Source organism: Triticum urartu, chromosome 4 (genome assembly GCF_003073215.2).
Source record: "Triticum urartu cultivar G1812 chromosome 4, Tu2.1, whole genome shotgun sequence".
Taxonomy (NCBI): domain Eukaryota; kingdom Viridiplantae; phylum Streptophyta; class Magnoliopsida; order Poales; family Poaceae; genus Triticum; species Triticum urartu.
In genome coordinates this window covers 565,021,838-565,038,543 of record NC_053025.1, presented here as the reverse complement: position 1 = coordinate 565,038,543, position 16,706 = coordinate 565,021,838, and the positions used below count along the sequence as shown (strand labels likewise).

Here is a 16,706-nt window from a genome sequence, read left to right as displayed (position 1 = left end):
CGAATAATCACCGAGCTATGGCATAATGTTATATTGCCAAAACGTGTCGGCAGATTAGATTTGTGGAAATATTATTCTCTCTACGGTGGTATGCGGAAATTATTTTGCAGGGTCGGACACTATCCTTGTATTCAAATTCTTCCGTGATGTATTCGGAGGAGGAACCCGCCTTGCAATGCCGAAGACAATACTGCGCGCCGGACTCATCGTCATTGAAGCCTGGTTCAGGGGCTACTGAGGGAGTCCTGGATTAGGGGGTCTCCGGACAGCCGGACTATATCCTTTGGCCAGACTATTGGACTATGAAGATACAAGATTGAAGACTTCGTCCCGTGTCCGGATAGGACTCTACTTGGCGTGCAAGGCAAGCTAGGCAGTACGGATATGGATATCTCCTCCTTTGTAACTGACCTTGTGTAACTCTAACCCTCTCCAGTGTCTATATAAACCATAGGGTTTTAGTCCGTAGGACAACATACAATCATACCATAGGCTAGCTTCTAGGGTTTAGCCTCTCCGATCTCGTGGTAGATCAACTCTTGTAATACTCATATCATCAAGAATAAATCAAGCAGGATGTAGGGTTTTACCTCCATCAAGAGGGCCCGAACCTGGGTAAAACATCGTGTCCCCTGCTTCCTGTTACCATCCGCCTTAGACGCACAGTTTGGGACCCCCTACCCGAGATCCGCCGGTTTGACACCGACACATACCCTCAGCCCCGAGGGAGAACTACTCCCTCATCATCATGGAGAGCACCGGGATGATGAAGATAGCCACCGGAGAGGGATTCCCCCTCCGGCAGGGTGCCGGAACGGGTCTAGATTGGCTTTCGGTGGCTACGGAGGCTTCTGGCAGCGGAACTCCTGATCTATTGTGTTCCCCGATCGTTTTAGGGTATATGGAGATATATAGGAGGAAGAAGTACGTCAGGGGAGCCACGAGGGGCCCACGAGGGTGGAGGGCGCGCCCAGGGGGTGGGCGCGCCCCCTGCATCGTGGCTTCCTCGTTGCTTCCCTTACGTGGACTCCAAGTCTCCCAGGTTGCTTTCCTTCCAAAAATAAGTTCCGTGAAGTTTCAGGTCAATTGGACTCCATTTGATTTTCCTTTTCTGCGATACTCTAAAACAAGGAAAAACAGAAACTGGCACTGGGCTCTAGGTTAATAGGTTAGTCCCAAAAATAATATAAAAGTGTATAATAAAGCCCATAAACATCCAAAGTTGGTAATATAATAGCATGGAACAATCAAAAATTATAAATACGTTGGAGACGTAGCATCGAGTATGCGGTCCAAGCTGGACGGGCCCGGATTGCTTCTTTTGAACGCCTTTTTCCGCTGATCGGATTTAGAGCCACTGAATCCAGCATTAACTGCCGTGTCTTCGGCGTTGTCGCCGTTGTTGCGGCGCTTGTGTCTGTTACGACGTGGCCTGCCGTTGCTATCTTTGGCATCTGAATTGCCAGGGTTTCTTGAAGTGTTGTTGCTGCGAGCCAGCCAGCTATCCTCGCCTGCACAAAAGCGGGTCATGAGTGTCGTGAGGGCTGGCATGGACTTCAGCTTTTCTTGGCCGAGGTGTCGGGTGAGCCACTCATCGCGGATGTTATGCTTAAATGCCGCTAAGGCCTCGGCATCCGGACAGTCGATGATTTGGTTCTTTTTAGTTAGGAACCGAGTCCAGAATATCCTGGCTGATTCCCCTGGCTATTGGGTTATGTGACTCAAGTCATCGGCATCCGGTGGTCGCACATAAGTGCCCTGGAAGTTATCAAGGAATGCGTCTTCCAAGTTCTCTCAACTGCCAATGGAGTTTGCCGGCAGGCTATTGAGCCAATATCGAGCTTTTCCTTTGAGTTTTAATGGGAGGTACTTGATGGCATGTAGATCGTCACCGCGGGCCATGTGGATGTGGAGGAGGAAATCTTCGATCCGTACCGCAGGGTCTGTTGTGCCATCATATGATTCAATATTCACGGGTTTAAAACCTTCTGGGAATTCGTGATCCATTACTTCATTAGTGAAGCATAGGGGGGTGTGGCGGCTCTGTGCCGGGCTATATCACGACGCAGTTCATATGAGTCTTGTTTGCTATATTCGGCCCGGCCGGATTTGCTTTTAGTATATCCGGCGTGATGGTCGTCGTCACTCATTGGGGCGCGCGCCCGTGATCCGTAGATCGATCTTGTATGTCCTACTTTGTTTTCCAATACGTCTCGCAGGTCCTGCATGTTGCCCCGGGCCTTGGTGTTTTTGTTTGACTGGCGATGGGGTGCGGGCTCGACTTCAGGCTGATACGCCGCTTTGTCTCGGCCACGAGGTGGCCGGTCAGCCGCATCATACGCTGGTAGTGTAGGCTTTAATGCTTCCTCCTCGAGTTGGGGTAGCAACCTGCGCTTTGGGTATCCTTTGGTTGGGCGCTTGAGTTCGTATTCCTCGGCTGCCAGCACCTCGGTCCATCTATCCGCTAGCAGATCTTGATCAGCTTGAAGCTGCTGTTGCTTTTTCTTCAGGATTTTAGCTGTGGTTATAAGCCGGCTCTTGAAGCGCTCTTGCTCGACGGGATCCTCAGGCACAATAAATTCTTCGTCGCCGAGGCTCACCTCGTCATCGGAGAGAGGCATGTAATTGTCATCCTCTGATTCTCCGTCTGCCGGCTGTTCCTTAGGGCTAGTTTGCCCATCCTCCCGCTCGAAGCCTGGCTGGAGGGGATTGTCTTCGGCACTGTCCGTAGCATTATTGTCTCTTGTGCCGGTATCACTGCTTTTGCTATGGCGGGGCTTAGAGCGGCGCCGATGACGCCGGTGCTTAGATTGCTTCTCGAGGGGGTTATCCTCCGTTGCCTTATTGCCATCGCTTTCTTTGGGGGTGTCCACCATGTATATATCATATGATGAGGTGGCTGTCCAGCGCCCTGTGGGTGGTGGTTCCTGTTCTTCTCCTGCATCGTCGTCCATACCATCGATGTCTTCGGAGCCGAAATCAAGCATGTCGGTTAAGTCGTCGACAGTGGCTATTAAGTCGGTGGTGGGTGGGGGGCGAATTTCTTCGTCGTCCGCTTCCCACTCGAGCTGGACACAGTTCGGCCAAGGGCCTCCTGACAAGGAGAGAGACCGTAATGAATTTAGCACGTCGCCCAAGGGCGAGTGCTAAAAGATATCCGCAGAGGTGAACTCCATGATCGGTTCCCAATCAGATTCGATAGGCACGGACGCGGGCGGCTTGGAGCCTGTGGCCGGGGACGAATCCAAGGGTCCGGCAAGACAGGTCTCACAGGAGGTGAAGTCAGTATTCGGCTCTATCACCGCTGGGTGTAAGGCCTCCGTGGCGGGGTCCATCCACTCATCCTCGGACGGCACGATCTGCTCCGGATTGAGGGCCGGAGTAGCCACAGGTGTGATCTCCCGAACACCGTCCGGCGGCAGAGCTAAGTCATGCTCATCGCGACTGTGCGGCGCACCTGACATGGGCTCGAATCCGTCGAAGACTAAGTCTCCGCGGATGTCGGCAGTATAGTTCAAGCTTCCAAACCTGACCTGATGGCCAGGGGCATAGCTCTCGATCTGCTCTAGATGGCCAAGCGAGTTGACCCGAAGTACGAAGCCGCCGAATACGAAGATCTGTCCGGGGAGAGAAAAACCTCACCCTGCATCGCATCGTTGCCGATGATCGAAGGAGCCATCAAACCTTATGGTGACGACATAGTGGAACTCTCAATGAAAGCACCAATGTCGGTGTCAAAACCGGCGGATCTCGGGTAGGAGGTCCCGAACTGTGCGTCTAAGGCGGATGGTAACAGGAGGCAGGGGACACAATGTTTACCCAGGTTCGGGGCCCTCTCGATGGAGGTAATACCCTACTTCCTGCTTGATTGATCTTGATGATATGAGTATTACAAGAGTTAATCTACCACGAGATCGTAGAGGCTAAACCCTAGAAGCTAGCCTATGATTATGATTGTTGTCATCCAATGGACTAAACCCTCCGGTTTATATAGACATCGGAGGGGGCTAGGGTTACACAGAGTCAGTTACAAGGGAGGAGATCTACATATCCGAATTGCCAAGCTTGCCTTCCACGCAAAGGAGAGTCCTACCCGGACATGGGACGAAGTCTTCAATCTTGTATCTTCATAGTCCAACAGTCCGGCCAAAGGTTATAGTCCAGCTGTCCGAGGACCCCCTAATCCAGGACTCCCTCAAGGAGTTCATGTATTCACTAAGTGCTAATGCTTTGGTCCAGCACTCAATTAAAAGGAGGTCTTAATATCACTTAGTTTCCAATAGGACCCCACTGCCACGGGAGGGTAGGACAAAATATGTCAAGCAAGTTCTTTTTCATAAGCACGTATGACTATATTCGGAATACATGCGTACATTACATTGATGAACTGAAGCTAGTTCTGTGTCACCCTATGTTATAACCGTTGCATGATGAATGCCATCCGACATAATTATCCATCATAGATCCATTGCCTACGAGCTTTTCACATATTGATCTTTGCTTTGTTACTTTTTCGTTACCACTGTTACGAGTGCTACACAGCTGCTACTGTTACTATTGCCACCGTTACCGTTACTTCCATACTATTTTGCTACTAAATATTTTGCTGCAGATATTAAGTCTTTCAGGTGTGGTTGAATTGACAACTCAGCTGCTAATACTCGAGAATATTCTTTGGCTCCCCTTGTGTCGAATCAATAAATTTGGGTTGAATACTCTACCCTCGAAAACTGTTGCGATCCCCTATACTTGTGGGTTATCAGGGGGGCACACCAGCCCCTTTGCGGCTGGTGTGTTTCCCCTCTTGGCCCATTAGGCCCATATAGCTTCCCAGGGGTTGCCTGGAACCCCTTCCGGTGACCCGATATGTACCCGGTACCCCCATAACACTTCCGGTGTCCGAATACTATCGTCCTATATATGAATCTTTACCTCTTGACCATTTCGAGACTCCTCGTCATGTCTGTGATCTCATCTGGGACTCCGAACAACATTCGGTCACCAAATCACATAACTCATATAATACAAAATCGTCATCCAACTTAAGCACGCGGACCCTATGGGTTCGAGAACTATGTAGTCATGACCGAGACACCTCTCCGGTCAATAACCAACAGTGGAACCTGGATGCTCATATTGGTTCCTACATATTCTATGAAGATCTTTATCGGTCGTACCGTAATGACAACATACATTATTCCCTTTGTCATCGGTATGTTACTTGCCCGAAATTCGATCGTCGATATCTTCATACCTAGTTCAATCTCGTTACCGGCAAGTCTCTTTACTCGTTCTGTAATGCATCATCCCACAACTAACTCATTAGTCACATTGCTTGCAAGGCTTATATGATGTGCATTACCGAGAGGGCCCAGAGATACCTCTCCGATACTTGAAGTGGCAAATCCTAATCTCGATCTATGCCAAGCCAACAAACACCTTCAGAGATACCTGTAGAGCATATTTATAATCACCAGTTACGTTGTGACGTTTGATAGCACACAAGGTATTCCTTCGGTATCCGGGAGTTGCATAGTCTCATAGTTGAAGGAATATGTATTTGACATGAAGAAAGCAATAGCAATAAAAACTGAACGATCAACATGCTAAGCTAACGGATGGGTCTTGTCCATCACATCATTCTCCTAGTGATGTGATACCGTTCATCAAATGACAACACATGTCTATGGTTAGGAAACTTAACCATCTTTTATTAATGAGCTAGTCTAGTAGAGGCTTAATTACTAGGGACACGATGTTTTGTCTATGTATCCACACATGTATCAAGTTTCCGGTTAATGCAGTTCTAGCATGAATAATAAACATTTATCATGATATAAGGAAATATAAAATAACAACTTTATTATTGCCTCTAGGGCATATTTCCTCCAGTCTCCCACTTGCACTAGAGTCAATAATCTAGTTCACATCGCCATGTGATTTAACACCAATAGTCCACATCACCATGTGATTAACACCCATAGTTCACATCGCCATGTGACCAACACCCAAAAGGTTTACTAGACTCAGTAATCTAGTTCACATCGCCATGTGATTAACACCCAAAGAGTACTAAGGTGTGATCATGTTTTGCTTGTGAGAGAGGTTTAGTCAACGGGCCTGCCACATTCAGATCCGTATGTATTTTGCAAATTTCTATGTCTACAATGCTCTGCATGGAGCTACTCTAGCTAAATGCTCCCACTTTCAATATGTGTCAAAGCTTGCATCGATGTAACTCTTTACGACGAACTCTTTATCACCTCCATAACCGAGAAATATCCCTTAGTCCTCTAAGGATAATTTTGACCGTTGTCCAGTGATCTACTCCTAGATCACTATTGTACTCCCTTGCCAAACTCATGGCAAGGTATACAATAGGTCTGGTACACAGCATGGCATACTTTATAGAACCTATGGCTGAGGCGTAGGGAATGACTTTCATTCTCTCTCTATCTTCTGCCGTGGTCGGGCTTTGAGTCTTACTCAACTTCACACCTTGCAACACAGGCAAGAACCCTTTCTTTGACTGATCCATTTTGAACTTCTTCAAAATCTTGTTAAGGTATGCGCTTTGTGAAAGTCCTATTAAGCGTCTCGATCTATCCCTATAGATCTTGATGCCCAATATATAAGTAGCTTCACCAAGGTCTTTCATTGAAAAAAAAATCTTATTCAAGTATCCTTTTATGCTATCCAGAAATTCTATATCATTTGTAATCAACAATATGTCATCCATATATAATATCAGAAATACTACGGAGCTCCCACTCACTTTCTTGTAAATACAGACTTCACCATAAGTCTGTATAAAACCATATACTTTGATCACCTTATCAAAGCGTATATTTCAACTCCGAGATGCTTGCACCAGTCCATAGATGGATCACTGGAGTTTGCACACTTTGTTAGCACCTTTAGGATCGACAAAACCTTCTGGTTGCATCATATACAACTCTTCTTTAAGAAATCCATTAAGGAATGCAGTTTTGACATCCATTTGCCAGATTTCATAAAATGTGGCAATTGCTAACATGATTCGGACAGACTTAAGCATCGCTATGAGTGAGAAAATCTCATCGTAGTCAACACCTTGAATTTGTCGAAAACCTTTTGCGACAAGTCAAGCTTTGTAGATAGTAACACTACCATCAGCGTCCGTCTTCCTCTTGAAGATCCATTTATTTTCAATGGCTTGCCGATCATCGGGCAAGTCCACCAAAGTCCACACTTTATTCTCATACATGGATCATATCTCAGATTTCATGGCCTCAAACCATTTAACGAAATCTGGGCTCATCATCGCTTCCTCATAGTTCGTAGGTTCGTCATGGTCTAGTAACATGACTTCCAGAACATGATTACCATATCACTCTGGTGCAGATCGTGCTCTGGTTGACCTACGAGGTTTGGTAGTAACTTGGTCTGAAGTTTCATGATCATTATCATTAGCTTCCTCTCTAGTTGGTGTAGGCATCACGTGAACAGTTTTCTGTGATGAGCTACTATCCAATTCGAGGGGAAGTACAATTAACTCATCAAGTTCTACTTTCTAGTAGTGTCGTGGGAGGGCGTGTGGAGGTGTGTCTCCAGCGGATCTCATTGGATCCGGTCGGTGTTTGTCTTCGGTGGATCCGCTTGGATCCATCCGTCTGCAGGTTGGATCTTTCCGATCTAGGATTCTATTCATCGGCGACGGTTGCCGTTTTGGCGCGCTGGTCCTATGGGGCCTTAGCACGACGATTTGCCGACTGTCTACTACAACAATGTTTGTCCGGCTCCAATGAGGGAGGGGCGCGCCTTCGGCTCACTCCAGTGCTTGTAGTCGTCGCTAGGTGGTCTACGGACCTGGATGTAATTCTTACTTCTGTTGTTCTTTGTACTACCTTGACAAATCGATGAATAGATTAAAAGTTTTCTCGAAAAAAGAAATGAATCGGATCCAAAAATATTCCACAAAATGACCATTTTCATGACGACTGGATCTAAGACGCCATTCTAGATAGCATGACACCTTGGCCCGGGGCGTCATGCTAGATAGAATGATGTCTTTTTGGGAGAGGTAGTCGTCGCGCCATCTAGCATGACGCCCCGGCCCATGGTGTCGTGTAGAAGGGTCACTTGTGAAAAAAATCAGATCAGGCCCATGGTGTCGTGCTAGAAGGTCACTTGTGTGAAATTCAGATCAGGTTGTTTTTTTTGCTTTTTATAGGCCAATTTCACACTTTTTGCTTTTTTATAGGCGAAGTTTAAAGATCGGTTTTTTGTAAGTTTCGAAATGGGTGTATCTGGCTGCTTTCACCCTCAGATGGGCTTTTGCTATTTTGCTGGCCCATATCCGTCTAGCGCCGCAAGAAGTGTTGTGCACGTGACAGACTGACAGTAAGAGGAGCCGTTCCTTCGCCCACCATATCTAACGTACCTTTGTTTTCCTCTTCCCCTAGCAGTCTCGAGTCCTGACCTACCATCTCGACCTACATCCCTACTCTTCCACCGCGTGCGCGCGTGGCTAAAGCCACCGCCATGCCCATAGCTCACGGCCGCCGGCTGACGCCTCCCCTCACCCCACCGTTGCCGGCTTCGCCGTCCTGTTCATGCTCATCGCCTCCCTGTGTCCCGGTCACGCCGCAGCTTTGGCCTCGGATTTTGAGGTATGAGCTTGTTTTACCCACTATTAGTCCCACTGATCACAACAATTTCTAGTGCTGGTGCTCTGGTACACCATCCAGATCTAGATCCGCCGTAGATCCAGCACCTTACTGATCGGGCATTTCTATTGACAAAGTAATAAAATAGCATCAACTTTAATTTGATGTCTGATACCAAACTTCAGAAAATGTTAAGTTGCTAATGGCTCTACCGAAGGTGGAGACGACTGATAAACTGTTCTTTTGCATTCATTGATGAAAAAATAAGCATACTGAGGGTACTTTTGGCCTAATGATGTAGTTAATATGCGTTGTTGGCACATTTTTGCCGAATTAAATCCCCTATATTTTTTTAGTAGTAACTGGACAAATTTCAACTTTTTCCATAAATGATAAAGTGAAATTTGGTACAACACTGAATTTGTAATTTCTAGTGCTGGTGCATACCTGGTACACCATCCAGATCTAGATCCGCCGTAGATCCAGCACCTTACTGATCGGGCATTTCTATTGACAAAGTAATAAAATATGCATCAACCTTTAATTTGATGTTCTGATACCAAACATTCAGAAAAATGTTTTAAGTTGCTAATGGCTTCATACCGAAGGTGGAGACGACATGATAAACTGTTCTTTTGCATTCACTTTATGATAAAATAAGCATAGCTAGAATGGCACTATTTGGCCTGTGACTGTTAAGATTATTGCAGTTGCTGCCACATTTTTTTGCCGAATTAAAAAATCCCCTATATTTTTTCAGTAGTAACTGGACAAATTTCAACTTTTCCATAAATGATAAAAGTGAAATTTGGTACAACACTGAATTTGTTGCATGCTGCTTGGAATTTGGGTGGTCCTGTGCGACTTTGTTTATCGAAAGTGAGTGATCAACGAAGCACACTTTCTCGAAATCAAAGGACATGCACTCATCTTCTGGGGAAATATGTGGCATGAACTTTGCTTTTACGCTATAGCATGCGATACCACCACACAGTCTGACCACTTCATGCATCGGATGTGCATCTCTCCGCTCCCGGTCACGATGATATTGGGGCTGCGTGGGAGTGATTACTGGCATAGGGCGCTAGCTCGCACGCCAGTGCAGCCCTTCTTGTTTTGCTTTCTCCTTTTTATATGTGGCTATTTTGTTAATGTGACCTGACTCCTACCACTTTGAGTAGGTAGTGTACTGATGAAGACAGAGATCGAGGAGGAAGGCACCAGAGGGTCCTGGACTGAGGAGGACAAATCCCTTTGTGCTTCTGTGCTGGGCTTAGATGCCTTCACATATCTGACGAAAGGTGGAGGTGCCATATCTGAAAATCTCGTAGCAGCGTCTGCGTTGGTGGGCTTGCAAAATAAACTCCAGGACCTGGTTGAAGCTGATGGTAAAAGCCTTCGTTGGAACTACGCCATCTTCTGGCAACTCTCCCACACCAAATCTGGTGAACTTGTCCTTGGCTGGGGTGATGGATCTTGTCGTGAACCCCATGATAATGGAGGTAATAGCATCCCAGGTACCCTAACTTGCATCCAATGTGATGATCTAGTCCCAAACTTGCAAAACTAGACCAATCCATACCTCAACTTGCATCCAATGTGATGTTTTAGTCCCAGGCCAATGAGAACTCGCCAATTGGCTGGGCCGGTCAGCGCGTGTAGTTTTGCACAAAACCCCCTGCCGTTTGCCTGATTCAACCCGCACTCACCCCCCACCTGAATTAAGGGTGTGTTTAGATCGTGTCCTCACTGGTTTGCCTGGGCAAAATAGCTGCTTGGGAGTTGCATGGACATCTCAGCAAAAAATGCCTGGCCAGGCACGACCATGTTTCTAGGCTGCGTTTGGTTGCTGACCTGGGAACGTGCTTGTGTGGATAAATGGCCCAGGCAGTGTTTGGTTGCTATATTGCCTGGGATTGGAGATCACCGATATGCATATGCTAAATATAAATATAAATAAATATGGTCGGACTTTTCAAAAGCATAACAAAGCCAAATAATTTGATAAGCAAAAAGTAATAATAATCTGAAGTTTCATAAGCATAACACTGAAGGCAAATGATTTTATAACTCTGACGATACACATCAACATTGCTGTTGAATAACCACAATGCATTACATTTGATTAATACTCATTATCCAGCACATCTGGAATGCAAGAGATACACAAATTATCCTTGTGGGATTAACATAACCTGAAGTCTAATTATGTATTCATCCTGATACTACCTAGAAACTTATCCAAGTCAGAAAGCAACACAGCTTTCACATTAGCATCTAATAATCATATCATGCATGCTGATACTACTTGGAAACTAAGCAGAAGGCTGTAGCAAAATAATACCACCATCAGCCATTACTTAGACATCAGTTGTGCATAGCCAAAAGCTAGTCATTGACTACTTAGAAACTAGTGTTTTGCAACCAAAAGGATCCAACAATATGGTAGACCACCAATCAATCTTACTCAGAAAGGGCTAGAGTTAACAGCAGGATCATCGCCAAGGTTACTAGCAGGATCTTTGTTTCCAAGGTTACCAACAAGATCATCGCCGACACGTTTGCCAGCAGGATAATTGTCAGATAAGATAAGTATGTATACACCCAACGCTCCAGGTATTCTTGACCCATGCTGACAAGAAAACCTCGATGGACTGCAAATTCTGGCTTGCATAGATGCATCCCGACCGACATCCTCTCATCAGGTGGCAACGAAATCTTCTTGAGCATGTCCCATAAAGGAGCATTTGGGTCCTTTGGGGCTACAGTCTGTACTGGACTTGCAAGGGTTTCTCGTATGCCTATCAAAGTACTTGTGAGCAGCACATCCATATTAGTGTCATCTTGTGATGCTTGAGATGATCTTGGCTTTGACCTTTTAGCTTTATCATTTTGTGGTGGTGGCAGAGTATTTGGCTTTGCACTTTTTTTGAAACTTTTCTTGTTAGGCTTTAGAGCCGCAACATTGGACGAGGAAAATCCACCATGAAAATTAAAGTTTTTGGATGGCTGCTCCTTTCTGACCGATTGAACACGCGAAATATGCTCAAGAGGAGACATTACAATATAGGAAATGACTATGATTGCATCCTATGTGGGCTGCATATTGAGGAAACACTGGAACACCTCTTTTTTGAGTGTCAATTCAGTACTGAATGTTGGCCCAGCCTTGGAATTACGTGGAATCAGGGACAACCTCGCCTGCAACAAGTTGTGTCTGCCAAGAATAACTGGAACAGGCCTCTTTTCATGGAGCTATTCCTGACGGCCGCATGGAGTATCTGGAAGGAACGCAACAACAAACATTTCAGGGGGATGATGCCCTCAAAGACTTCATGGTTGGATAGGCTTAAGACTGATTTTTCTCTCCTTACCTATAGGGTTAAGGAAAAGCATAAAAATCTCATCCCACTCATCCTCTCCTCTATAGCTTAAGTTCTCCCCCACCTCCCAAAGGAAGGGTGAATTGTAAAGTCATCATGTAAAAATCCTCATGTAAAGTGTTACCCCCTTTGTATTAATACAAAAACAGTAGGAGGTTCTCCTACTGTTAAAGGGTCAAAAAAAACATTGGACGAGGAAACTTGACTATCAGTTGCAGCAAGAGCAGCCACCGCTTCACAATCATCACTATCTGTATCTAATTTATCCGAGTCATGACCTGTTGGACCCTTCGCTTCATCAAAGGTGGACATATCATTCATCATGTCATCTTTTACCTTATCATCATTGTCAGTTTCAGCTGCAGAGAAAGGGTCTTGCATAAAAGAGCCATCTGCCGACGAGCCACTAAATAATTCCTTCAACTTGTCGTAGAACTGAATCGGTTTAGAGAGAATTCCACGATCATTGGCCTACATGAATTTTATTGTTAGTTCCACATCAGTAGTTGAACACTCGACATATAGATAATTTGTATGAGATAATTACCGATAAGCCATCTAGAGTAGATTGGGAGAGCATCACTTGTTTGTTCACATCATCAAAACCACTGCGCAGCGGCCCCGTCGTCCGGAGTTGACTGATGCAATTTTTATCGGTTGAATTGTACAGGTCATTTAACTTTTTTTGCCTCTCCAGATCTCTATCAACCAATGGCCCATACTTTCTTCGAGACATTCTAAGACTGTAATGTCTACGTTGACGACGCCACCGGACAATGGCCAACATTACAGCTAGAACACCTAACGCCCGTCGTTTCTTGATAACATAATGGACAGATTCCGTATACATCTGAATATTAGATGAAATAAATGTATAAGAAACAAGTGAGATGTACGTATATGTAGTCAGTAGAACCAATAATAGAGAGATTGTTCTATGCCAGATTTAAGATTACATGCGTGCACACATATATGCAAAGTACTGCTAGATTATTACTCTAGTAAGAGGTTTCTTCAGATCTGGAAGGTTGTAGCTTCCAATCAAGTAAAAAAAAGAAGCCAAATGAAAAGAAGCACTAGATGCGTTCATGCTAGCAAGTTCTAATCACAAGAACAAATAAACAGAGAAGGGGGCAGCAAATCGTGGCACACATGATAGGGTAAAAATTGCAGTCTCACCTTCATGATTTCACCAGATCTGACTAGGAACTAGAAATATTGTTGGGGGAAAGAAGAATCAAAGCCAATAATCAATTTCCCATGCAATTCCTTCTCCCCTTCTCTCAAGAACAATCCCAGAGAGAGAGAAGATTGTGAGCTGTGGGGAGGGGAAACGTGAGTGGAGGTGGAGGGGAAAGTGATTTGCCCATATATTATGGGGTATAGTAAATTATAAGTGGGGCCATCTTGCCCAGGCAGAGAGGGCCAGGCGTCCGATTTGCTATGCCTGGAGCCAGGCAGCGTACCCAGGCAACTTCACCAGGCAGAAAAATCCCAGGTCACTAACCAAACACACCCCAGGCAGGTTCCAGGCAAGCTCCAGGCCAGGCAGATTGAAACGTGGACATAAACCAAACAGCCCCTTAATTCAGGTGGGGGGGAGTGAGTGCGGGTTGATTCAGGCAAACAGCAGGGGGGTTTGTGCAAAACTGCGTGCGCTGACCGGCCCAGCCAATTGGCGAGTTTTCATTGGCCTGGGACTAAAACATCACATTGGATGCAAGTTGGGGTATGGCTTGGTCTAGTTTTACAAGTTTGGGACTAGATCATCACATTGGGTGTAAGTTAGAGTACCTGGAGTGCTATTACCTCATGATAATGAGATGAACTCGACTACTCGTGGTGATATTCATGATGCATCTTCACTGAGCCAACAAAGGATGCATCATGCTCATCATCGTTGACCACGACGCACAGGGCCCAGCGCTCCCCTGCTTCGATCGGCCTGCGAGGCCCAGCACCGCTCTAGGCCTGCCCGACCTCCTGTTCCACCGTTTGGGCCCAGCCCATGGTGAGCAACCAGCAGCTCCCCCCGGCCCAGTTTGCCTCAGATCTGGCCCATGAAGTTTTTCTCCCCTGTGAGGACGATTTTTTTAATTTCCAGGAAACTGCAGTTTTGCAGAAAAACCCTTGTTGATCATGCATGTAATAACTTAATAACCGTGCATCATTTTAAAATGTTTTATACATGAAAAATGCTTAGAATTTTGTCTACTTTCATAATATTCCACTTTCATCCATGCTAAAATGCTAAAACTTGTTGTTTGCTTTATTTTGCTTAAATCCCATGTTAAAATGTTTTAATTCCTAACTAATTAACCGTAGCTCGGATTTAATTAATCTTTATATGTAAATGGGGTAGAAAAATGCCTAGTTTAACATGGCGGCTTTACTTTGCATGTTTAACAACTCTAAAATTGTGTTTAGGGCAGAACAGTACCAAATCTAAAATATGCATATGGGGATTTACCGGAATTGTTGTTCGTTGTTTCCGGCCTCATTTAAACTTGACTAGATAGTTCGTTAAATTATGCTTCACCTCTTGCCATGTTTAACAATATTTAATATTGTTGGGTACATAAACGAGATCGAACTAAATAACTTGAATATGGTGTTTTCTTCAATATGCAACGGAGCTCCACTTAATTTGTAGAATTGCTTGTGCACTTTGCCATGCCATGCCCTCTTTAAACCGGACATGCATCATACTTGGTTGTGCATCATGCCATGTTTATGGGTGGTTGTTTACTATGTTGTTTGCTTCTTTTCGGTGTTGCTTCTTCGGGTTAGTTCCGATAACGCCGCGTTTGTGAGGATCCATTCGACTACGTCTGTTTGTCTTCTTCATGGACTCGTTCTTCTTTCTTGTGGGATCTCAGGCAAGATGACCATACCCTCGAAATCACTTCTATCTTTGCTTGCTAGTTGCTCGCTCTATTGCTATGTCGCGATACCTACCACTTGCTATATCATGCCTCCCATATTGCCATGTCAAGCCTCTAACCCACATTGTCCTAGCAAACCGTTGTGTTGGCTATGTTACCGCTTTGATCAGCCCCTCTTATAGTGTTGCTAGTTGCAGGTGAAGATGGAGTTTGTTCCTTGTTGAAACATGTTTATTGTTGGGATATCATTATTATATCTTGTTTACTTTAATGCACCTATATGCTTGGTAAAGGGTGGAAGGCTCGGCCTTATGCCTGGTGTTTTGTTCCACTCTTGCCGCCCTAGTTTCTGTCATACCGGTGTTATGTTCCTTGATTTTGCGTTCCTTACACGGTTGGGTGTTATGGGGACCCCTTGACAGTTCGCTTTGAATGAAACTCCTCCAGCAAGGCCCAACCTTGGTTTTATCATTTGCCTCACCACCACCTACTTTTCCCTTGGGAGTCGCGCTCCCGAGGGTCATCTTTATTTTAAGCCCCCGGGCCAGTGCTTGTCTAAGTGTTGGTCCGAACCGAGCTGCCTGCGGGGCCACCTTAGGAAAACTTGAGGTTTGGTTTTACTCATAGCTAGTCTCATCCGGTGTTGCCCTGAGAACGAGATACGTGCGAATCCTATCGGGATTGTCGGCACATCGGGTGGCTTTGCTGGTCTTGTTTTACCATTGTTGAAATGTCTTGTAACCGGGATTCCGAATCTGATCGGGTCCTCCCGGAAGAAGGAATATCCTTCATTGATGTTGAGAGCTTGTGATGGGCTAAGTTGGGACACCCTTGCAGGGTTTGAATTTTCGAAAGCCGTGCCCGCGGTTATGGGCAGATGGGAATTTGTTAATGCCCGGTTGTAGAAAACTTGACACTTAATTTAATTAAAATGCACCAACCGCGTGTGTAGCCGTGATGGTCTCTTCTCGACGGAGTCCGGGAAGTGAACACGGTTCTTGTGTTATGCTTGAACGTAAGTAGTTTCAGGATCACTTCTTGATCACTTCTAGTTCACGACCGTTGCTTTGCTTCTCTACTCGCTCTCATTTTGCGTATGTTAGCCACCATATATGCTTAGTGCTTGCTGCAGCTCCACCTCACTACCCTTTTTCCTACCCATAAGCTTAAATAGTCTTGATCTCGCGGGTGTGAGATTGCTGAGTCCTCGTGGCTCACAGATACTTCCAAACAGTTGCAGGTGCCGATGATACCAATGCAGATGACGCCGCTGAGCTTAAGCGGGAGCTCGATGAAGATCGTGTTCGTAGTCTTGTTTCGTTTCCAGTTGATCAGTAGTGGAGCGCAGTTGGGGCGATCGGGATCTATGCATTAGGGGTTGTCCTTCTTTATTTGGTTCCGTAGTCGGACCTTGATTGTATTCTAGATGATGTAATGCTATATTTATGTATTCTGTGAAGTGGCGATTGTAAGCCAACTCTTTATCCCTTTCTTATTCGGTACATGGGATGTGTAAAGATTACCCCTCTTGCGACATGCCTACTATGCGGTTATACCTCTAAGTCGTGTTCCGACACGTGCGAGATATAGCCGTATCATGGGTGTTACAACGACCCAGCCCATGGTGTCGTGCAGAAGGGTCACTTGTGAAAAAAATCAGATCAGGTTTGTTTTTTTTGCTTTTTTATAGGCAAATTTCACTCTTTTTTTTTGCTTTTTTATAGGCGAAGTTTAAGATCGTTTTTTTGTAGAAGTTTCAGAAATGGGGTCGTACCTGGCTGTTTTCACCC

General features: G+C 45.4%; 2 protein-coding genes across 3 annotated transcripts; one reads left to right on the top strand and one right to left on the bottom strand.

Moving 5' to 3' along the window:
- Positions 1–8,551: 8,551 nt before the first annotated feature.
- On the top strand, positions 8,552–16,291 carry LOC125552719 (transcription factor MTB1-like). The gene is made up of 3 exons (XM_048716392.1): positions 8,552–8,651; positions 9,830–10,150; positions 16,151–16,291. The coding sequence occupies exons 2-3, from the start codon at positions 9,841–9,843 to the stop codon at positions 16,252–16,254; spliced, it is 414 nt and encodes a 137-aa protein (XP_048572349.1). The 5' UTR covers positions 8,552–8,651; positions 9,830–9,840; the 3' UTR covers positions 16,255–16,291.
- On the bottom strand, positions 11,150–13,625 carry LOC125552718. 2 transcript variants are annotated; one of them, XM_048716391.1, is made up of 4 exons: positions 13,211–13,625; positions 12,579–12,881; positions 12,368–12,502; positions 11,150–11,929 (listed from the first exon to the last, which is right to left on the bottom strand). In XM_048716391.1, exons 1-4 carry the CDS (start codon positions 13,214–13,216, stop codon positions 11,834–11,836), a joined length of 540 nt encoding a protein of 179 aa, XP_048572348.1. In that variant the 5' UTR covers positions 13,217–13,625; the 3' UTR covers positions 11,150–11,833. The 2 variants fall into 2 exon arrangements, with proteins under 2 accessions (XP_048572348.1, XP_048572347.1); XM_048716390.1 differs by having other exon boundaries at positions 11,150–12,502; positions 13,211–13,624.
- Positions 16,292–16,706: the final 415 nt, after the last annotated feature.

Bases quoted from the DNA above. Each gene is read 5' to 3' on its own strand.
- LOC125552719 (XM_048716392.1), top strand. From the start codon at position 9,841: ATGAAGACAGAGATCGAGGAGGAAGGCACCAGAGGGTCCTGGACTGAG. The intron at 10,151-16,150 runs GTAATAGCATCC...ACTTCCAAACAG, and splicing joins TGAACCCCATGATAATGGAG to TTGCAGGTGCCGATGATACC.
- LOC125552718 (XM_048716390.1), bottom strand. The intron at 12,503-12,578 runs GTAATTATCTCA...AAATTCATGTAG, and splicing joins CTACTCTAGATGGCTTATCG to GCCAATGATCGTGGAATTCT.